This window comes from Oncorhynchus keta, chromosome 14, assembly GCF_023373465.1.
Source record: "Oncorhynchus keta strain PuntledgeMale-10-30-2019 chromosome 14, Oket_V2, whole genome shotgun sequence".
Lineage (NCBI taxonomy): Eukaryota > Metazoa > Chordata > Actinopteri > Salmoniformes > Salmonidae > Oncorhynchus > Oncorhynchus keta.
Window position 1 is genome coordinate 45,531,812 of NC_068434.1, and position 22,446 is coordinate 45,554,257.

Genomic DNA, 22,446 nt, shown 5'->3' on the forward strand with positions numbered 1-22,446 from the left:
CCCGGAGGGCTGTATTTATCTTTTTTTTAAATAGGCGATAATGTGATTTTAGTAACCAGTAGCCCGTTTAGCCCACTTTGATAATGATCTCTCTAAAAAGTAATTTGCAATAAAATGCTGAGGGAGCACTTATCAAACCGACTGACAATGGTTTATAAGCGTTCCTCTACGAAGACAATCCATTACTCATTTGCAGTTCTTCTAGATAGCACTATACAATATGTACATTGTAATGCCTACGGTACGCTGCAAAAATGTATAGGCAGGCAAGCACACAGTCAACGTACTCCAACCATATCCACTGACTGCATCACTGAACAAAATCAAATAATCTCGAGGTTTTATCACCTAAAGTACTTCTCTAAACTCCTCCAGTGGTTGATGACACAAGCTCAACGGTTTTATCTGGTGCTGTGACTAAGTCTACATCCCAAATGGCACACTATTCCCTTTATAGTGCACTACTTTTGACCAGGACCCATATGGCTCTGGTCAAAAGTAGTGCACTCACTGTATAGGGAATAGGGTGCCATTTGGGATGCATCCTCAAGTCAAAAGGGAGGGATAGAAGAAACAAGCTGTGTGTGTTTATCAATTTCCCATAGTGGACATAATCACAGGACACATGCCATGCCATGCTAGCATGATGCTGGAGGTGTGTCCCAAATGGTACCCTATTCCCTACATAGTGCACTACTCTTAAGCAGAGTCCTATGGGCCCTAGTCAAAAGTAATGCACTATATAGGGAGTCGGGTGCCATTTGGGATGCATCCTGGGACTTACTGGGCGTTGGTAGAGTCCATACTGTACTCCTCCTGATACCTATAGGCACAGCACACATGGACATAGATAGGGAGATGTTAAGAGGAGAAAAGGAGGAAAGGAAGAGAGGGAGGGATGGAGGGCAGGGCATGCTTTTATAGAGGACACGTAACACCAGAAAGACAAAAGGGTCTCAGAGTAGGAGTGCTGATCTATTAGCAGGTGCCATGATTTACAAAAATGAAAAACCGATCCTAGATCAGGATTACACATTAGGATTGACAGGTATTCTCGCATACAATGCTTTGATTGGTTTAAGAACAGACGGGAGACTCTCATTGCAAACCACAGGAGACTACAGGACAGCAGGAAGGAAACCCACTGGGTCAATCGCAATGGCTTCAGCATTCACATGATGACGAATTGGACAGATTATATTTCATTCTGTAGCAGGTTGAATGAATGTATCATGGGGACATTGAGCCGAGCGGTGCCATGGACACATTAATAACGTATGGTGACAGCAAACAGAGAAGGATAATGTTGAGAATCAAAGGCTCAATGTCAAACATGGAGGATATGAGAATAGTCATGGAGGATATAAGAAAAGTGAGTCAATTAAATAAGAATTTGTTCTTAACTGACTTGCCTAGTTAAATAAAGGTTACATTTAAAAAATAAAAATCGGAATGAAATCGTATGGAACAGATTTGTATAAAATGACTGTACCATACTTTATACTGATACAATATGCGGCTAAAGGTATAGACTTCCTGAAGTTTGCTAATGAGAATCTTAGTTATAAGAATCAACAGCTTATAGAGACCTTGGGGAGAGACCATTACTTTACTTCCAATGTACTTTTGATCAAACATAGTCATAAAAAGTCATAAAAATAAATGAATATAGACAGATTGAGTTCTTATTAGGAGGGGCACGGTAATTCCCTAGATATAGTACCTGACAAATGAAAAAGATAGAATCGGATAAATACCTTTTATGGATTTGTCACTTCCTATACTTGTAGATGGATAAAAATATTCTATTTCTATTTGTAACCCGTACCCGACCAAGCATTTTCTCAAGCGACACTTAAAATAGGCCTACTACACTACCGTTCAAAAGTTTGGGGTCACTTAGAAATGTCCTTGTTTTTTAAAGAAAAACACATTTTTTTGTCCATTAAAATAACAACACATTGATCAGAAACACAGTGTAGACAATTGTTAATGTTGTAAATCCCTATTGTAGCTGGAAACTGATGATTTTTCTGGAATATCTACATTATCAGCAACCATCACTCCTGTGTTCCAATGGCACGTTGTGTTAGCTAATCCAAGTTTATCATTTGTAAAGGCTAATTGATCAATAGAATATCCTTTTGTAATTATGTTAGCACAGCTGAAAACTTTTGTGCTGATTAAAGAAGCAATACAACTGGCCTTCTTTAGACTCGATGAGTATCTGGAGCAAACACCAGTCTCAGCGTCAACAGTGAAGAGGTGACTCTGGGATGCTGGCCTTCTAGGCAGAGTTCCTCTATCCAGTGTCTGTGTTTTTTTCCCCATCTTAATCTTTTCTTTTTATTGTCCAGTCTGAGATGTCTTTTTCTTTGTAACTCTGCCTAGAAGGCCAGTTTTATTGCTTCTTTAATGAGCACAAACGTTTTCAGCTGTGCTAACAATTACAAAAGGGTTTTCTAATGATCAATTAGCCTTTTAAAATGATAAACTTGGATTAGCTAACACAAGGAGTGATGGTTGCTGATAATGGGCCTCTGTACGCCTATGTAGATATTCCAATAAAATCAGCCGTTTTCAGCTACAATAGTCATTTACAACATTAACATTGTCTACACTGTATTTCCAATCAATTTGATGTTATTTTAATGGACAAAAAAAATGCTTTTCTTTCCAAAACAAGGATATTTCTAAGTGACCTCAAACTTTTTAACGGTATTGTACATCAGGGACAGATTACAATGTTGTCCAGGCCACAAACTTTTGAGCTAAACCTAAATCCCTGAGCTCAACTACATTCAGGTCACTCTGTGTGGATGAAGAGAATAGTGTGTCGCGCATCACAATCAGGAAGTAGTCAGGACCCTGGAGAGGTCCAGTAACCACTTAGGTGTGAACAGAGACGTTTTATCCACACTACTCTAATTTGGAACTCATCACCTATTGAGTCTCTTAGGCGAATACTTTTGACTGCTAAATAAAATAAACTATTTTAGTATTCAGCCTGTCCCTGACATCGTTGTACACTGCAACATTTTTAGAAGCAATTTATTTGCACAGTCTTCAACAGATGATCTACACAGGTGTTTCTCAACTGCAGTCCCCTTCTACCCTTTTTTTGATCAGGCCCCGCATAAGCACCCCTGATTCAACTAATCAAGGGTTTGATGATTAGCTGGAGAATATACATTTGCAACCTTGGGGAACTTGACAAACTTGACACTGATATACAGTATAGATGTTCAACTAATTAATCAATCATTTTCACGCTGTCTGTTTGATTTATTAAGTTTCAGTTGACATTTAAAGAGCGACTGCCTTTAAAAAACAACAAATCCCTTTGAAAATGGCCTATGTGGTTATTCTAGTGTCAGAATTGACTACAAAGTGTAAATAGGATAATGTTGGTCATAAAGTCAGTCTTTTCTAAAAATGGAGTTTGGAACATCTGTACGTCACAACAGGGTAAATGAAAGTTCGGTTTTGGTTTGACCATGTCCATTTGCTCACTATCATGGGGTGAACAGCTATGGTGATGGCTCTCTATCCAATAGCATAGCAAGTGAGACAGACCTGAGCTGCCCAGCAGTACTGACTAAGACAACACTTCGCACATTTTTTTCGTTAGATATAAAATTACGCAACTAAAACGTCCTCTGCAAAAACATCCAAATTAATTACAGATTTCTTGAGTTATCTTAGATTCATTCGGGTTATGTTGAGGACGTGAAATAGACTTCTGCATCTACAGTGTGTCATGGGGGACAAACGTCATTAATGAAATGCGGAATCGGTCAGGACACACATCTCAATGGCTGAAATGTCATTTTTCTAATGAGAAAAATAAAAACACGTGCCAATCAGCGTGTTCAGTGGCTCTTTAATACAAATCCAACTGAAAGTCTGTTGATAGTCTGAGCCTTTCTAAGGTTTACAGCATATGTATTTGGATTGTCCCGACCTCTACAAGTGAGACTGATGTCTCCATGGCAATGAACAGAGTGGTTTTGTCAACATCTCTCTTGGTGAGTGTCGGTCTGTTTGATGGCTGTAGTTGAGGACTGTGAAATGAACAATAAAGATGGTATCTAATTATAAAGCACTTATCTGGTACTCAAGCAGTAGGCCATACACAGATGTTCATCCTCTTATCAGCTCTGTTGATGACATATCTACTGCTACATCACCAACACTCGGTCTCTGCCTCTGGTATCAGAGGCATCACAGGCCCACTGGAGGAGCCTGCAAGTCTCTGTTGTCTTGGTAATCATGCAGGTGAGGTAGTGCATCATAAACACTGTCACATTCTGTTTAGCCCCTGAGGCATGCAATGCAGGAACAAATTGATTCTCACCTCACTTTGACAGTAGATCCAGCAAACCAATTTATATTTAAAAAACAGCAACTGCTAGTGCTAAACCAGTGCTAAACACTGCATGTATTAGTGAATTAATGCATATATCCATGCTGCTGACACCGGCTGAATCCTCTGTCACTTGTTCCCTCAAGGACCTATTGAAATGTTGTGGGGCCACATGAGTCTCTGCAGTAATTTAGAGGGATGCTGGAACTTGTAGTTTTGATTCCGTTTCCCAAAAGTGGAAGCTTGCCAGTAGGGCATATAACTACACCCATCCTGAAGTCACACCTGCCTCTGCCAACACCTCTGGGGAATTACTCTGTCCTTATAATCCAAAGGGACTTAAACAATAAAGATGTAAGGCATTTGCATTTAGTGTTTGTAAGGATGCACACGCACGCACAGACATATACACCCTCCTGAATGTTAATGGCAGCTTTTAGCTCCACTCGACTGTCAAAGTAGGGATTGTGGGTAGGAACTCACAACGTACCAATCACGACAACGCTTCCATGGGGGCTACTTTGCTTTTCAAGTCAACTGATGAGCAACTGCTTCCGCTCCAGGACACAGCTTTAATGATAACAATTGTGACATAATTTGTCATGGGGACCACGTTAAAGGATGGCTGTACTCCTTGATTTGGCCTCGTTTTGAAGATTGCTGATTGAGAAATGCTAGTGGACATTGAATTAAACCAAACAAGAGTTGTCTTGGGGGTGTATAAATCAAGACATCTGTCATTAATTTAGACGTTTTTGTCAATGAAGTCTTAGTCACGCAAATTTTACATCTAGCTAAGGTGTTTGGTGCAGTATTTCTCATGTAAAAAAATGTTGCATAAAATTAGTCAGCGCAGTGTATACAGTCTATCGAGTCGGGAAAGTGTGGTTGCGCGCTCAGGACTGATTTTTGAGAACATTAACATGTATGCAACTTCATCATCTGCAAACTGTCAAGCTATCGTAAATAAAGCATAAGTTACACGCTGTCTATCAGTGCTCAAAATCACTTGCTAGCGAGCTAAATGTCAACTCTGTGTTTGTCAATTAAGCTAGCAAGTAACGTTAGCAGCTAGCATGCTTCGGTGCAGTTTAGCTTTTTGCAACTGTCTCACTATCTATTACCAGTGTTCGTCTGTCTGGTGGTGTCTAATAGGGAATCATGTTTTAAAAAACAGGGTTTTGGATTATTGACAAATTGTAGTTGGGATACAAGTGCAAACTGATCATCTCAATTCTCATTTTGCACCAAAAAGTGGCAGACTCGAGTGATTGACACTATCAAACACATCAGCAAATGACCACGCTTAGAACCAAGGGTTATTTCAACATAGCCTTAGCGACGTGTTGTCTTATTTAAAGAAGTCTGAGGTGCTGTGTAATGTGCAGGTCTGTCTGACTTCTTGGAGGTATTAGCTGCTATGTTTGCATGGAGTGTGCAGCACAGCTACTTCTCTCGTGTTTGTGGGCACAATCGTAATCCATACTCAACCCTCCAGTAAATAGTGACAAACTCACTTAGAAAAATCAAGCTTTGGACGAGACTGGAATTATCCTATTTACACTTTTTAGTCAATTTTGACACTAGAATGAATGTTTCTGACTCATATCGATGCCACATAGGCCGTTTAAAAGCAGAGAAGTTGGTTCTAAGGGGCAGTTGAATTTTAAAACAGCTCATTAAGCCAGAGTTGCTAAAAGGAAAGGAAATCATAACCGAACAGTTATATCAAGATGGCTAGAAATAAGCAGCAACACAATCCAGGAGATGGAGATTTCAGATGCACTTCCCTTTATACAGTGAGCTCCAAATGTATTGGGACAGTGACACATTTGTTGTTGTTTTGACTGTGTACTTCAGCACTTTGGATTTGAAATGATACAACTATGAGGTTAAAGTGCAGACTGTCAGCTTTAATCTGAGGGTATTTTCATCCATATCGAGTGAACCGTTTGGAACAAATTCATTTATATGTATATTAAAGTAGTAAAAAGTGAAGTATTTGGTCCATATGCATAGGATGCAATGGCTACATCAAGCTTGTGACTCTACAAATGTGTTTGATGCGTTTGCTGTTTGTTTAGGTTGTGTTCCAGATTATTTTGTGCCCGATAGAAATGAATGGTAATTAATGTATTGTGTCATTTTGGGGCGTAACTTTTATTGTAAATAAGAATATAATACGTTTCTAAACACTTCTACATTTAATATGGATGCTACCATGATTACGGATACTCCTGAATTAATCGTGAACAATGATGAGTGAGAAAGTTACAGATGCACAAATATCATATCCCCCATGATATGCTAAACTCTCACAATTACAATAACAGGGGAGGTTAGCATTTTAGGGGATTGATATTTGTGCATCTATAACTTTGTATATGTGAATTTGTCCCACTACTTTTGTTCACCTAATATGGGAGGACTATGTTCCAAAACTGCTGTACTTTCTAAACGATTCATCTGATATGGATTAAAATACCCTCAAATTAAATCTGATAGTCTAGTCTGCACTTTAACCTCATAGTCACTATAATTTCAAGTTTTGGAGTACAGAGCCAAAACATCAACAAATGTGACACTGTCCCAATACCTTTGGAGCTCACCGTAGCTAGCTTCAGTAACACCTGCTATGAGTATACTGAAGCTAATGGAGTGTGTGTTAACTTCTAAGATCTTGATGATTAAGTAGTACGCTAATTAGGGCACAGTTAAAGGTGCAACCAACATTTCTATTAAATTGAGTGAATAGCCAATTTAAGCACAGATATAGATTAATGGATTAGAGATGGATTGCTAAGAAGACATCCCAGAAGGGATCCTGGATAATAACTTGGTTCATGCTCTCCCTCCCACTAAAGGAATAAAAAATACAGCATTGAGTCCAATCAACTAACAAGCTCCTGTATTTTAACGAGGTAACCCCTTGGAAAGGTGCTCTTGGATTTATTAAAAAGGCTGCTTGAGGCCTCCCGGGTGTGCAGCGGTTAAGGGCGCTGTACTGTAGCGCCAGCTGTGCCACCAGAGACTCTGGGTTCGTGCCCAGGCTCTGTCGTAACCGGCCGCGACCAGGAGGTCCGTGGGGCGTGGTTAGGGAGGGGTTGGCCGGTAGGGATATCCTTGTCTCATCGCGCACCAGCGACTCCTGTGGTGGGCTGGGCGCAGTGCGCGCTAACCAAGGTTGCCAGGTGCACAGTGTTTCCTCCGACATATTGGTGCGGCTGGCTTCCGGGTTGGATGTGCGCAGTGTTAAGAAGCAGTGCGGCTTGGTTGGGTTGTGTATCGGAGGACGCAAGGTTTTCAACCTTCGTCTCTCCCGAGCCTGTACGGGAGTTGTAGCGATGAGACAAGATAGTAGCTACTAAACAATTGGATACCACGAAATTGGGGAGAAAACAGGGTAAAAAAATAAATAATAATACAATATAAAAAAGTGCGCTTGAGTTATGGGGATATCATTTGCATTTACAAAAAATACAAATTATCTGCCAACTGTATGTCCAATTTGTACTAATAGATAATGACTGGCACAACATACAGTGTGTGAATGATGATAGTAGTGGCCCTACATTGAACAACAGCTGAATAGGAGAAGCCTATACATAATCAATTATTGTGGTACAGGGAGCTTAAGAGAGGATTGGTGAGGTTGTAAGAGATTAAACTAAGGCAGAAAACTAACAAAGAGAAAGAACATTGCGTTGTCTTTTCAAGCACAGCACTCTCCTCATTTCAATTAGAAAAGCAGCAGCCTCGGCCTGCAGAGCAACAAATCCCCCTGCAATCCGTCATCAGCATCCTCCAGCCATTCCCTAGACAAAAGTGGTTATTACTATTGAGGCCAGAGCATCAAGCCATTCCTTTTTGTCATTTAGCAGACCCGTAGCAATTAAGGTTAAGTGCCTTACTCAAGGGCACATTTACACATTTTTCACCTAGTCAGCTCGGAGATTCGAACCAGCGACCTACTATAGTATTTATACCATAGTATTTAGTGTAGTATTTTTTCGTGTGGGAATGGGTGAGTTGGTGTGAAGATAAAGACCTAATGATGAGGATCGCGGAGGATTCTGGAGAGGGAATTCAGCTAAAGTATTAAGTTTTTCTATACCTATAGCTTCGTATAATCAATCTGAGTTACATCTCAATAGAGTTTGTAAGAGTGCACACAATTGATCTTTTCGTGATCTGTATCAAACCTGAGTAACATCTATAGCAGCGTTTCCCAAACTCGATCCTGGGAACCCCAAGGGATGCACATTTCGTTTTTTGCCCATCTTCAAGCTTGAATTATTTGAGTCAGATGTGTAGTGCTAGGGTAAAAACCTAATCATGCACCCTTTACGGTCTATATGGATACATGGATACAGTTGCAAAAAAATTATTTGGTTTCACAACATTAAGGGACAGACTTTGGAAGCATAGAACATAGCATATTCCCATAACCATTATATAAATGATGATTTATCCCTAATGTATCAAACCTGAGTAACATCTCAATGGATTCTATAGGGATAGAGATGCACACAATGAATATCTCTTTTTAATTTCACGATATAAGGTACATGCTTTGGAAGTGAGTACTATTAATCCTATAATCCCATAATCATAATAGTCCCATAATCAGAATATCGTACACATATTTTACAGTATAAAAGAACAAGATCTTACAGTATCAACTTCCTGTATCATTGGAAAGAAAACTACTATATTCGTTTACTGTAAGTCTTGGTTACACTGTTTGTTTACATCCTACATCCTTCCGACCAGCTGTTGGTATGAATGTACCGTGAAGAATCCTAGCACGGCACTGAGGGGGTTCCTAGGCATTTAAATAATGCCGTAATGAATAACTAAACAGTGAGGAGTGTGGAGGAATGGAGCGGTGGGTCAATGGAGATGGGTCATATTATGGATTCTCACTCCTTCCTTCCATCTCTTCTTACTTCCATCCTCTCTAGAGCTGAACACAGCATGTAGAGGACAGGTCTCATGCTGATCATGTTTCATTGCCTTCCCATGGAGAACTCTGACTGACTGACTGACAGCATCCTTTCTGTCCGATGGAAGGAAGTTAATTAAAAGTGAGGGGAAGTGGGATTTTTTTTACAGTCACAGATACAGTAATATAATGTTTTTTATACTATAAAATGTTTTTCATACAATACATGGACATGTAAAATATAACTGTCAAATGAATTGATATGGACACTATTATGCAAATGAGAGCCTCGACATGGATGTTGATTAAAGGCAGCCCCCCCCCCCGCACCTCTCTGATTCAGAGGGGTTGGTTTAAATGCGGAAGACACATTTCAGTTGAATGCATTCAGTTGTACAACTGACTAGGTATCCCCCTTTCCCTTTCGATTTCATGCCAGATCAATGCATGAAAGATCAGCACACCAGACTATCTAATGTGAGGTGCTGTTTGACTATCTAATATGATCCCCGATATTACTAATGACTCAGACTATCTCTGCTATATTCTACTGAGTTTATCATTCCATGCCGCAGCAGTAAATCAACACTGTAGGCTATTCAGTGAAAACTGTGCTGTTTACTCTCATTCCCACTCCAGTGTATTTTTGATCAGTGCACGATGACTCTGAGGCTTTTGTGAGTATATTAAGCTGCATGGGTTTAGAGTCATAACCACCATTATCATAATCATCTGAGGAACACTATCTTGTCCCTGCACGCAAGCACACACACATGAATGCACATACACAAGCACAAGCACTCTAGTGATGCAAGGGTTGACTCATAACCCCGCAGTCCCAGCGGTTATATCCGCGTGGATGAAGGGTGGGTGCGTGGCGGGCAGACGGGTTGAATATAGAGAAAACAATGCATTAAAAATCCAGAAATGTATCATTCTTGCGCAATTCATATCGATAGGCTATATTGAGGGTTTTCATTAGGCCTTAAATGTATTTGCTGCACGAGAGAAACGGAGATGAAAGAGGAAAGAGAAAACAAACTTTACCACTGTCAACTAGATTTAAGAATTCATTCTATCAATGTTTTATGACTTTTATTATTGTGAGCAAGGGTTTGTGTAGTATTCTAGGGCAACAGGTAATGACAGAAGATAAGCTGCATCTATCTAATTATAGTCAAGTTGACTAACAAATAGCCTACCAAAATGTCGGAAATTATAAGCAGAAACATAGGCCTATGTACAAATGCCTGTCAAGAAATTGTTCCGCCATCTCTGACTGTACAGCACATTATCTATATTTGCGGGTCGGGTGCGGGCCTCAGATTTTCACATATTGTGGGCGCGGGGGAAACAGCTGACCCGCGCATCACTAGCACGTGGACACACACACACACACACACACACACACACACACACACACACACACACACACACACACACACACACACACACACACACACACACACACACACACACACACACACACACACACACACACACACACACACACACACAGGGCTCTTTAAACTTCCCAATCATCTCTGTCTCTGAGCCTAAGGCTGACAGCATGGGGAAACAACAACAGGGGATAGAAAGTAGGCAGGGCAGACGGGAGAAGAAGATCTGCAGAGGCCCGGTAGCTTCTACTGTTGTAAATAAATAGAAGAAAGGACCAGAACAGTAGTCTAATGTTTGGAAAAGATTTGGTGAAGTGGTAAAAGAGGATGATATGTATGTTGATGATTGTGAGGCGCTATACAAATTCGACAGTCACAAGAGGGGGAATTCAAATTGAATCAGCTGTCTGTGTTTTGTTAGGGCAAAAAAACTAAATGTACACCCCTTTGGGGTCCCCAGGACCGAGTTTGGGAAACTCTGACCTAATATGATATTAACTCCTGCAGAATTAAGCATTTCTTACAGTAAAATTATACACAAATTAACATTTTTAATCAGGAACAGGAGTGGAGAAATATTATTTTATTATAGGATGTTGAGAGAATGAAGGCGCGGTTAGGGACCGCTTGTAAAGGGTGCCAGCTTTAACAGCGTTATAAACGCTGATAGTATTTCAACCACATAAAATATGCATCCAAGCTGAACTGAAATCTTATAAACAAGCATGTTGAGTCATCTTACCAGCTTTTAATTTCCTTAAAACTGGTCAAACGGATGAAGTTTTGCATGGAAAGGCTTTCTCGTTGTTTTAGAGTTAGGCCTATTGCAATGTTCTCTAAACGTCTTTGCTGCGCGAGAGAAGCAGAGATGAAAGAGAAAACAAACTTTCCGATGTCAACTGGATTGAAGCATATCTATTTATGACATTATTCTGGTGAGCAAGAATATATTTAGCATTCTAGTAATAACAGAAGGAAAGCTGCATGTATCTAATTATAGTGAGGGTGCAAAGCACCCCACACCATATTTTTATTTAACCAGGCAAGTCAGTTAATTAAGAACACATTCTTATTTACAATGACGGCCTACCGGGGAACAGTGGGTTAACTGCCTTGTTCAGGGGCAGAATGACAGATGTTTGTTTACCTTGTTAGCTCCGGGATTCCATGGAGCAACATTTCGGTTACTGGCCCAACACTCTAACCACTACGCTCCTGCAACCCCTAACAAATAGCCTGACTAACAAATAGTCTACATAAATGTTGGAAATTATAAGCAGAAACATAGATATATCTGAAAAGGCCTGTCAAAAAAAGAGTTCCACCATCTCTGACCATACAGCGCATTTTCTATATTTTGCGGGTTAGGATCGAGTGCGGGCCTCAGATTTTCACGTTAAATCAACAACATGAAGTGCCTGTGGCCCCACAGGACCAGGGTTGCCTACCCCTGCTCTATGGTATACCAGCTACAGTACTTTACTTTAGACTCCAAAAAAAGGGGTAGGCAACCCTGATGCATTTTTGCTGTTGGTGCAGCAGTGGGCCTCTTGAGTTCTGCCTCAGTCTGTATTATTGATGAGAGCTAGTGCCTTTGAAAGAGAAACATATACTGCCTACAGACTATACTGTCTTATTTTCACAGGCAGTAAGGCAGTATACTATGGCCTCAGCAATATTGCATTCGCTTTGACATAATTGTTGTTGTAATGGTATACAGAAAACGGTTAACATACGTGTGTCAGTGTTTCTGAATAGTTAATGAAGTCAGTGACATTGGAAAATCACAGGTAAGTGGATTCCAATGTGCATAAATGTCAGAACTAAACATTACAGGGATATGCAACTGTTAATGATGTTAAAACTGCTGTTATTAACTGTATTGACTTGGCAGAACTCTCTGCAACTATTGAAAAATGTAACACCCTGCATCAAGCTCAACCTTACCTTTCCCCTCTGGATTTTGCTACACAGCAAAAATACTGTAGCAGACTCAAAATTTTGTTTCACGTTTCTGCCCAACCAACATCCTTAATTGAATTATGCAGTAAAGTGCTAAGAGAAACGGCGAGAAGGGATCAGAATGTTAAAGAGAGGATTTTAACTCCCATACTGATTATTATTCAGGCAGGCCAATGTAGGCTGCCTGCATATACTCCCCCTTAATGAAACCCTGCAGTCCCATTCAGAGAGAAGCATCTCATGTGACTTGGCTGGGGAGTGAAGGTAAGGCTACTCCACTGTAGTTGCTGATGTGCTCCGGCACACATGTAGCCTAGGTTACACACACACACACACACACACACACACACACACACACACACACACACACACACACACACACACACACACACACACACACACATATACATAATCCCCTGTGGTTTGCATTGGAAAGCAGAGAGTAACTGAAAGGTTTCTGGTTAGAATTCTCGAATCCCCAAGCCGAGCCGACAGGGCTCTGTCGATGTGCCCTTGAGCAAGGCACTTAATGCTTATTGCTCCTGTAAATCGCTCTGGTTAAGAGCGTCTGCTAATTTACTCAAAAGTAAATGTCTATCGTGGAAATTGAAATCGATTAAATCACTTGAATGAGTAAAATATCAATACAAATGTGTTAATATCCTCCATGCAACCGATAAAGCAATTGTACGGTCTATAAAGAGCCGCAGCATCCTCGGAGTTATGTAAGCGATGCACAGGAATCAAACTGCAGACATAAAGAAAAACCCAGAAAAACCTAAACAGGAGGCTGAGAAAAAAATATTATTCACAAGTGGGTGGCACATACAGTGCCAATTTCCGCAAATGTAACAAACAGTGCCATTGCGTGCAGTCAGCTTTGACAATCCGTCATAAATCAGTTTCATAAATCGCGCATAACATGTGTCAATATAGCCTTAACCTATCAACAGACTGGAAAAAAAGAGATCGCGATTTGTTATTTTCATTTTTGCAAAGGATATAATCGACTAAGGAATGTAGGCTATATATTCGATACGAATGTATCATTACATAGGTCAATTCATACCCTTTGCCTAAATATAATAATAAATAGCTTATATGGGATACAATTTGACTGCGCTTTGCGCTGCGCGCTTGAAGCACCACACGGGTTTGAGGATGCTGCGGGTTTGATATCGAACTGGTGCTCTTAGTCTGAGACATGCAGCGGCTTCATGCGGGTCAATGTGCGGTACCTTTGCCCAGCATCACTCCCAAAAGAGCCCATCGTTCGTATCGGCTTCGACGGGTTGACCCAAGTCGGCTCCTCCGGTGTTTTCGGCGCCTCGGTCTTGACGTCTGGGTCTATCTCCGAAGGAGATGGCGTGAGTTTAGCGCCTGCCATCGTTCACCCTCTCCCAAGTTACCCCCAGCCGAGAATGACCAATATGTTACCCCTCTGCTGTCGATACCAGCCTATGGAGCGACTGAAATTCAAAACTGCATCCTGAACGCACTTCTGCGGCAATATAGACCGAGGTAGACTTGCTTTACATTCCTTTCTGCATCACACAATCATGTGAGAAAGTGCTGGGAGCTTATTGTTATTGAGCAGCACTCCATCCTTTGCAGATGTGAGGTCCATTGCATCCCAGCCTCCAGACGTCATCAAACCATTCTACCCAGTAGACGCGTGCCCCTGTTGCTAGTGTAGCTGTACTAATTGTTACATAACTTGCAAGATGTTCAAAGGGGGGTGTAAATCAAAGATTTATTTTGATCAGTGCACATTGCCACAGCTGTCATTCTGTGCACCAAAATATAATGTGTATTAACAGTTTTGTAGTTTAAAGTATCTTTACCCCATTATGAATTAATAACCTCTATTAAGTAACAAACATTTCCCAGGACATAGACATATCTGATATTTGCAGAAAGATTAAATTCTTGTTAATCTAATTATTGTTAGTTCAATTTATAGTAGCTATTACTGTGAAATAATACCATGCTATTGTTTGAGGAGTGTGCACAGTTATGAACTTGAAAAGTTATTAATAAACCAATTAGGCACTTTGGACAGTCTTGATACAACATTTTTAACAGAAATGCAGTGGTCATTGGATCAGTTTAAAACTTTGCACCTACACTGCTGCCATCTAGTGGACAACATCTAAATTGTGCATGGGCTGGATTAATACATGATGGCCTTTCTCTTGCATTTCAAAGATGATTGTACAAAAAAATAAAAAAAATAAAAAATTTTTTTTTACTTTGTATTATCTTTCACCAGCTCTAATCTCTTATATTCTCCTAGATTCATTTCACATTTCCACAAACTTCAAAGTGTGTCCTTTCAAATGGTATCAAGCATATACATATCCATCCTCAGGTCCTGAGCTACAGGCATTTTAGGCGAAAATTGGAAATAAATGGGCGGATCCTTAAGAGGTTTTTAATGCATAGGATCACTGAGGTGAGGTTTATTAATTTACAAAACAAGAGTGATGGATGACTTATTCATACTGTGAAATCTCAGTAAAGCTTGAAGCTCGCAGTTGCCACCAGATCTGACACTCCTATAATCAGTAATCACTCCCATGTCTCATCTAAAGTGAGTAGTCTTTTACAGTGTAGACACAACACCGGATGTGGCACCACCAGACCAACAGCCACAGGCACATGAACAGGTGCACTGCAATTAACATAACACTAGGATGCTTGTATGCACTTAATATAGGAGCTCATTTATAACACCATAACAAAAATGGAACCTCCACTCCTCACCATGGCCTACAGTATATTATCCAACATTACTGAACCCTCAAAACATTTTACGTTGTCCTACAGTGAAGAGGATAATACAAGGAAAGACAAAAAGACAGCCTGTCACAAACACTTTAGAATGATCAATAGATAGCAACTCCAGGAAAAGCAATTGCAAGAAGAAAAGTGAAGGAGGACTGAGTCCAGTAAGGGGAGAAAATGATATAGGTAATGTAATAAAAAAGTGATGGAGATGGAAGGGGGTGCAAGAAAAGAAACGATTTAGAATGAAGGATGGAAAAAGGATGAGGAAGAAAACAAAGGAGGAAACAGAGGAGAGGACCATACTCAGTCTCCACAGAGTCACCTTGTGGTGATGGAGAGAACAACAGCCATACCTCCAGCAGACGCTGAGCAGGAGCAGCAGTTTACCACAAGGAGCAGACAGACACAACTGAATGATCAGTAGTATTTTTTAAGCAAAGTATGGCTCTTAGGATAAGTTGATGCTTTGTCAATGTTCGTAACCAGGCGCTATTGCCATTAGATCAAAGGGAAATCACTCTGGTGCAAGGGCTACTATTGGGTTTTATACATAGTCAAGGACAATAATTGCCAGAGCGTGATTTCAAATTACCTCCGCTTCATGTACCTTTTTGGAAAACAACAATATATAGCACTAATAACCCTACCACAGTCAGTAACAATAAAATAAAACACTAGCTATAAAAAACATACATACTGTACTGTAGTGTTGTTAGAAGTTTGAACAGTCAGCAAATTGCAGATAATAGGCACTTTGGGAGAGGGTCAAAAAGGTCCCCATCAATCTTATTCCAATACTGAAAATAAGGCTGGCGACAGTGGGAAAATGGAATGGCAGTCTGGGTGGCGACAACACACACACACGGACAGACACACTGCCGTCGAAGCGACCACGGTCCCCTAATCACCCATAATCACTGGTCATGCACCACTACCTCCTTAACCGAGAGCCACAGTAATACTGTTCTGTCAAAACACAGAACAGGAGCAAGCAGCGTCAAGCTCCACAGGCTACACAACAGCACAGCTGTCTGCTTCAACATAACATGGCCAGAGAGGGGAGAAAGGCTGACAAGTCAACACCACCGGCATACTTGGACACACACATTCATGACCACATACAGCACGCACACACGTACACACATACTGTATGTACATGCTTGCACACACACACACACACACACACACACACACACACACACACACACACACACACACACACACACACACACACACACACACACACACACACACTGTACATGCACACACACACACACACACACACACACACACACACACACACACACACACACACACACACACACACACACACACACACACACAGTGGGGCAAAAAAGTATTTAGTCAGCCACCAATTGTGCAAGTTCTCCCACTTAAAAAGATGAGAGAGGCCTGGAATTTTCATCATTTACACTGTAGAATAATAGTGAAGACATCAAAACTTTGAAATAACAAATATGGAATAATGTAGTAACCAAAATGGTGTTAAACAAATCCAAATATATTTGAGATTTGAGATTCTTCAAATAGCCACCCATTCTTTGCCTTGATGACAGCTTTGCACACTTTTCATTCTCTCAACCAGCTTAACCTGGAATACTTTTCCTGAAGGAGTTCCCACATACTGTATGCTGAGCACTTGTTGGCTACTTTTCCTTCACTCATCCCAAACCATCTCAATTTGGTTGAGGTCGGGTGATTGTGGAAGCAAAGTCATCTGATGCAGCACTCCATCACTCTCCTTGGTAAAGTAGCCCTTACACCGCCTGGAGGTGTGTTGGGTCAGTGTCCTGTTGAAAAACAAATGATAGTCCCACTAAGCCCAAACCAGATGGGATGGCATATTGCTGCAGAATTCTGTGGTAGCCATGCTGGTTAAGTGTGCCTTGAATTCTAAATAAACCACATACAGTGTCACCAGCAAAGCATCCCCACACCATATTTGGTTTATTTATTTAAGCTTTATTTAACTAGGCAAGTCATTTAAGAACAAATTTGGTTTCATTTACAATGACTGACTAGGAGCAGTGGGTTGACTGCCTCGACAGATGTTTACCTTGTCAGCCCGTGGATTTGATCTCGCAACCTTTTGGTTACGGGCCCTTTGCTCTAACCACTAGGCTACCTGCCGCCCAAAAGGCTAACCATAACATCTCCTCCTCCATTGTTTATGGAGGGAAATTTGCTCATGCAGAGATCATCTGTTCACCCACACAGCGTCTCAAAAGACATGGCGGTTGGAACCAAAAATCTCAAATTTGGACTCATCAAACCAAAGGACAAATTTCCAGTCTTCCATGTCTAATGTCCATTGCTCGTGTTTCTTGGCACAAGCAAGTCTCTTTTCTTATTGGTGTCCTTTAGTAGTGGTTTCTTTGCAGCAATTCAACCATAAAGGCCTGCTTCACACAGTCTCCTCTGAACAGTTGATGTTGAGATGTGTCTGTTACTTGAACTCTGTGAAGCATTTATTTGGGCTGCAATTTCTGAGTCTGGGAACTCTAATGAACTTATTTATTCTCTGCAGCAGAGGTAATTCTGGGTCTTACATTCCTGTGGCGGTCCTCATGAGAGCCAGTTTCATCATAGTGCTTGATGGATTTTGCGACTGCATAAATTTATTGAAATGTTCTGTATTGACTGACCTTCATGTCTTAAAGTAATGATGGACTGTTGCTTCTCTTTGCTTATTTGAGCTGTTCTTGCCATAATATGAACTTGGTCTTTTACCAAATAGGGCTATCTTCTGTATACACCCTACTTGGTCACAACACAACTGATGGGCTCAAACGCATTCAAAAGCTGAAAGAAATTTCACAAATTAACTTTGAACAAGGCACACCTGTTAATTGAAATGCATTCCAGGTGACTACCTCATGAAGCTGGTTGAGAGAATGCCATCAGCGTGGTGTGCAAAGCTGTCATCAAGGCAAGGGTGGTTGAAGATATTATTTTGAGTCAATAAGTATTCAACCCAAACCAGATGTTATGGCAAGCCAAAATAAGTTCAGGGTAAATACTTGCTTTAAATTTGCTTAACAAGTCACATACAGTAATAAGTTGCATGTTTTATTAGTGTTAAACATGATTTTTTTAATGACTACCTCATCTCTACCCCAATGACACAATTATCTGTAAGGTCCCTCAGTCGAGCAGTGAATTTCAAACACAGACTCAACCACAAAGACCAGGGAGGTTTTCCAATGCCTAGCAAAGAAGGGCACCTATTGGTAGCTGGGTAAAAAACAAAAAACAAACATTGAATATCCTTTTGAGCATGGTGAAGTTATTAATTACACTTTGGATGGTGTATCAATACACCCAGTCACTACAAAGATACAGGTGTCCTTCCTAACTCAGTTGCCGGAGAGGAAGGAAACCGGTCAGGGATTTCACCATGAGGCCAATTGTGACTTTAAAACAGTTACAGAGTTTAATGGCTGTGATCGGAGAAAACTGAGGATGGATCAACAACATTGTAGTTACTCCACAATACCAACCCAATTGATAGTGTGAAAAGAAAGAAGACTGTACAGAATACAAATATTCCAAAACATGCATCCTGCTTGCAACAAGGCACTAAAGTAGTACTGGGGGAAAAAAAGTAATTCACTTTTTCTCCTGAATACAAAGTGTGATGTTTGGGGCAAATCAAATACAACACATTATTGAGTACCACTTTCCACATTTTCAAACACAGTGCTGGCTGCATCATGTTATGGCTATTCTTGTAATGTTTAAATACTGGGGAGTTTTTCAGGATAAAAAAATAAACAGAATGGAGCTAAGCACAGGCAAAATCCTAGAGGAAAACCTGGTTCAGTCTGCTTTCCACCGGACATTGAGAGATTAATTCACCTTTCAGCAGGACAATAACCTAAAACCCATGGCCAAATCTACACTGGAGTTACTTACCAAGAAGACCGTGAATATTCCTGACTGGCCGAGTTACAGTTTTGACTTAAATCTACTTGACAATCTATTGCAAGACCTGAATATGGTTGTCTAGTAATGATCAACAGCTTATAGAAATTTTCAAATAATAAATGGGCAAATTTAGAAAAATCCAGGTATGGAAAGCTCTTAGAGACTTACCCAGAAAGACTCACAGCTGGAATCGCTGCTAAAGTGGCTTCTACAAAGTATTGACTCAGGGGTGTGAATCCATATGTATACGAGATATTTCAGCATTTCATTTTCAATAAATTGGCTACAATTTCTAAAAACAGTTTTCATGTTGTCATTATGGGGTATTATGTGTAGATGGGAGCAAAAACATCAGCAATTTAATACATTTTGAATTCAGGCTGTAACACAACAAAATGTGGAATAAGTCAAGGGGTATGAATACTTTCTGAAGGCACTGTACTAGCCAATTATTTTCTATGTATTCCACTTGCCTGCACAGAGAAGAAGAGTAACTCTTCTACCGTTCTGCCATGTCTCATAGAAACCAATTCCCATTTCCCCTTGTCCCCATATCAGCCTCCAGTCCAGTGTGACGATGCTGCGGACACACACACACACACACGCACACGCACACGCACACACACACACACACACACACACACACACACACACACACACACACACACACACACACACACACACACACACACACACACACACACAGTCCCTTCGCTCGCTGACGAGCTAGTCACATCCCAGTCATTACAGCAGCTTATTAAACATGACAACCATAGGGCTCCAGCCTCCACCAACGGCAGCTAATTAAACAAGGGAAGACAAACGCCTGAGTGATACAATTTCCCACCACAAATAAATAAAGGAAAGCAATACAGAGGTTGTAAAACTCAGTTCTCCCCTGACAGTTTTCCTTTCTCACTTCTGTGAAGTCTATACTTATTGCAGCTGCCACCAGGATGAGCTTCAAGAGACTGTGCTCAACAACCAATTAGTATCCTCTGCGTTGGGGCTCTATAAAACAGGCTAACAGTAACTATTCATACTGTAGGCAAAAACAAATTTAATCTTATTCTATTTTCTAGCTAGGAAATACGGACTAATTCTAGATAGAAAAATACTGAAACAAGTGTTAATCATATCAGAGGGAAGTAGAAAGCGATTCTCAAAGACACATTTAACACATTGGGATTCTCATACTGATTGGGCTGTATTCCGCAATACAGATGTACAGATCGAGACAGTGCAGTCAACTGAAATGGAACAATCTCTAGTGCTGATGAGGGTGAGAGGCGAGAGCTATAACTGTGGCCCACCCACACACCAGCATGATGACTAAGCCTACCTATGGTCTAGACTCCAGTCTGAAAGTGTGTGTGTGATGCTTGTGCACGTGTGTGCGTGTTCATGTGTGTGCCATGCATTTGTGTCTAACCTGTAGGTGCCCTGTTTTGGAAGGAACATTGCCCAACACTCCAGTCCAGACACATAACATATATTCACACATTAGGTGGCAGAACAGGGAAAAGTTCACACTAACACTAACATAATTGCAAAAGGGTTTTCTAATGATCAATTAGCCTTTTAAAAGGATCAAATTTGATTAACTAACAATGTGCCATTGGAACACAGGAGTGATGGTTGCTGATAATGGGCCTCTGTACACCTACGTATTTAGATATTCCATTAAAAGTCAGTTGTTTCCAGCTACAATAGTCCTTTACAACATTTAACAATGTCTACACTGTATCTCTGATCAATTTGATGTTATTTTAATGGACAAAAGATGTAATTTTCTTTGAAAAACAAGGACATTTCTAAGTGACCTCAAACTTTTGAATGGTAGCGTAGATAGAACCAATTTTCACAAACATTACCCAGCTGCTCGTTCAGGTTTCAATCAAGAGGTGGGCGACACATAAAAGCCGAGCTACATAGAGAATCTGACTTCTGTTTTCTATTTCTGAAATGAGCATTTAACAACACCTCCTCCTCCTCCTCCTCCTCCTCTGCTCTGCCAGCCCTACTTTCTCCCATCCCCCTGTCAATCATACACGTGTGTGTATACACACACAAACACACTAGCATCCCCTGTCATATGCGTGCCCCTGGTGTGCCTGCTCCTCTTCAGCAGTAATTGTTCACCCCCCCCTGCACCCCCCAGCCCTGGAGATAATGACAGTGAGGGGATCCCCTCTGAGAAGGACGCCAATGCTAGCCTGCCAGCAACACCAGCAGGAGCAGAAGCCAGCCTGGGAGACTGACAGCACCCACTAGCCTCACATTCCCTACTACTCAGACACAGGGTGGAGGGAAGGAGAAAGCACTGACCGAGTCTGTTGGATCGCACTACCCCTGCCATCCCATCCACTAGCCTGCATACTAGGAATAATAATAAATATAGCTATTTTCTAAAAACTGCGAGAGAGAGAGAGAGAGAGAGAGAGAGAGAGAGAGAGAGAGAGAGAGAGAGAGCTGGGGACGGTGTTGCATGGGAGTCTGGGGGTCATCCTATCATCTGTGCCTTACTATAACAAGGTCAGACTGTATTGCATGACAACCAACCTTCGAGGAATTGACTACAACACAAACAGATCAGACTCCTGTCCCCAGTCCACCTGGCCGTGCTGCTGCTCCAGTTAACTGTTCTGCCTGCGGCTATGGAATCCTGACCTGTCTACCTGTCCCAGACTTGCTGTTTTCAACTCTCTAGAGACAGCAGGAGTGGTAGAGATACTCTGAATGATCGGCTATGAAAAGCCAACTGACATTTACTCCTGAGGTGCTGACTTGTTGCACCTTCGACAACTACTGTGATTATTATTATTTGACCCTGCTGGTCATTTATGAACATTTGAACATCTTGGCCATATTCTGTTATAATCTCCCCCCGGCACAGCCAGAAGAGGACTGGCCAACCATCATAGCCTGGTTCCTCTCTAGGTTTCTTCCTAGATTTTGGCCTTTCTAGGGAGTTTTTCCTAGCCACTGTGCTTCCACACCTGCATTGCTTGCTGGTTTTATGCTGGGTTTCTGTA

The 22,446-nt window shown here is 41.0% G+C and overlaps 1 protein-coding gene across 5 annotated transcripts in view; it reads right to left on the reverse strand.

The window, feature by feature from the left end:
- The window catches only part of kcnt1b (potassium sodium-activated channel subfamily T member 1b), a 105,823-nt gene that overhangs the window by 60,131 nt on the left and 23,246 nt on the right, over positions 1-22,446 (reverse strand). Inside the window, exons 1-2 of one of the 5 annotated variants that reach the window (XM_052461824.1) lie at positions 13,912-14,671; positions 785-823 (exon numbers count right to left, since the gene is read on the reverse strand). The exons of 3 other annotated variants lie outside the window; for them this stretch is intronic. In XM_052461824.1, coding sequence (XP_052317784.1) covers positions 785-823; positions 13,912-14,060 — 188 coding nt within the window. In that variant the 5' untranslated portion in view covers positions 14,061-14,671. Of the gene's footprint in view, positions 1-784; positions 824-13,911; positions 14,672-22,446 lie in introns of those variants that run through there. One more of the 5 variants, XM_052461825.1, reaches the window with a different exon arrangement.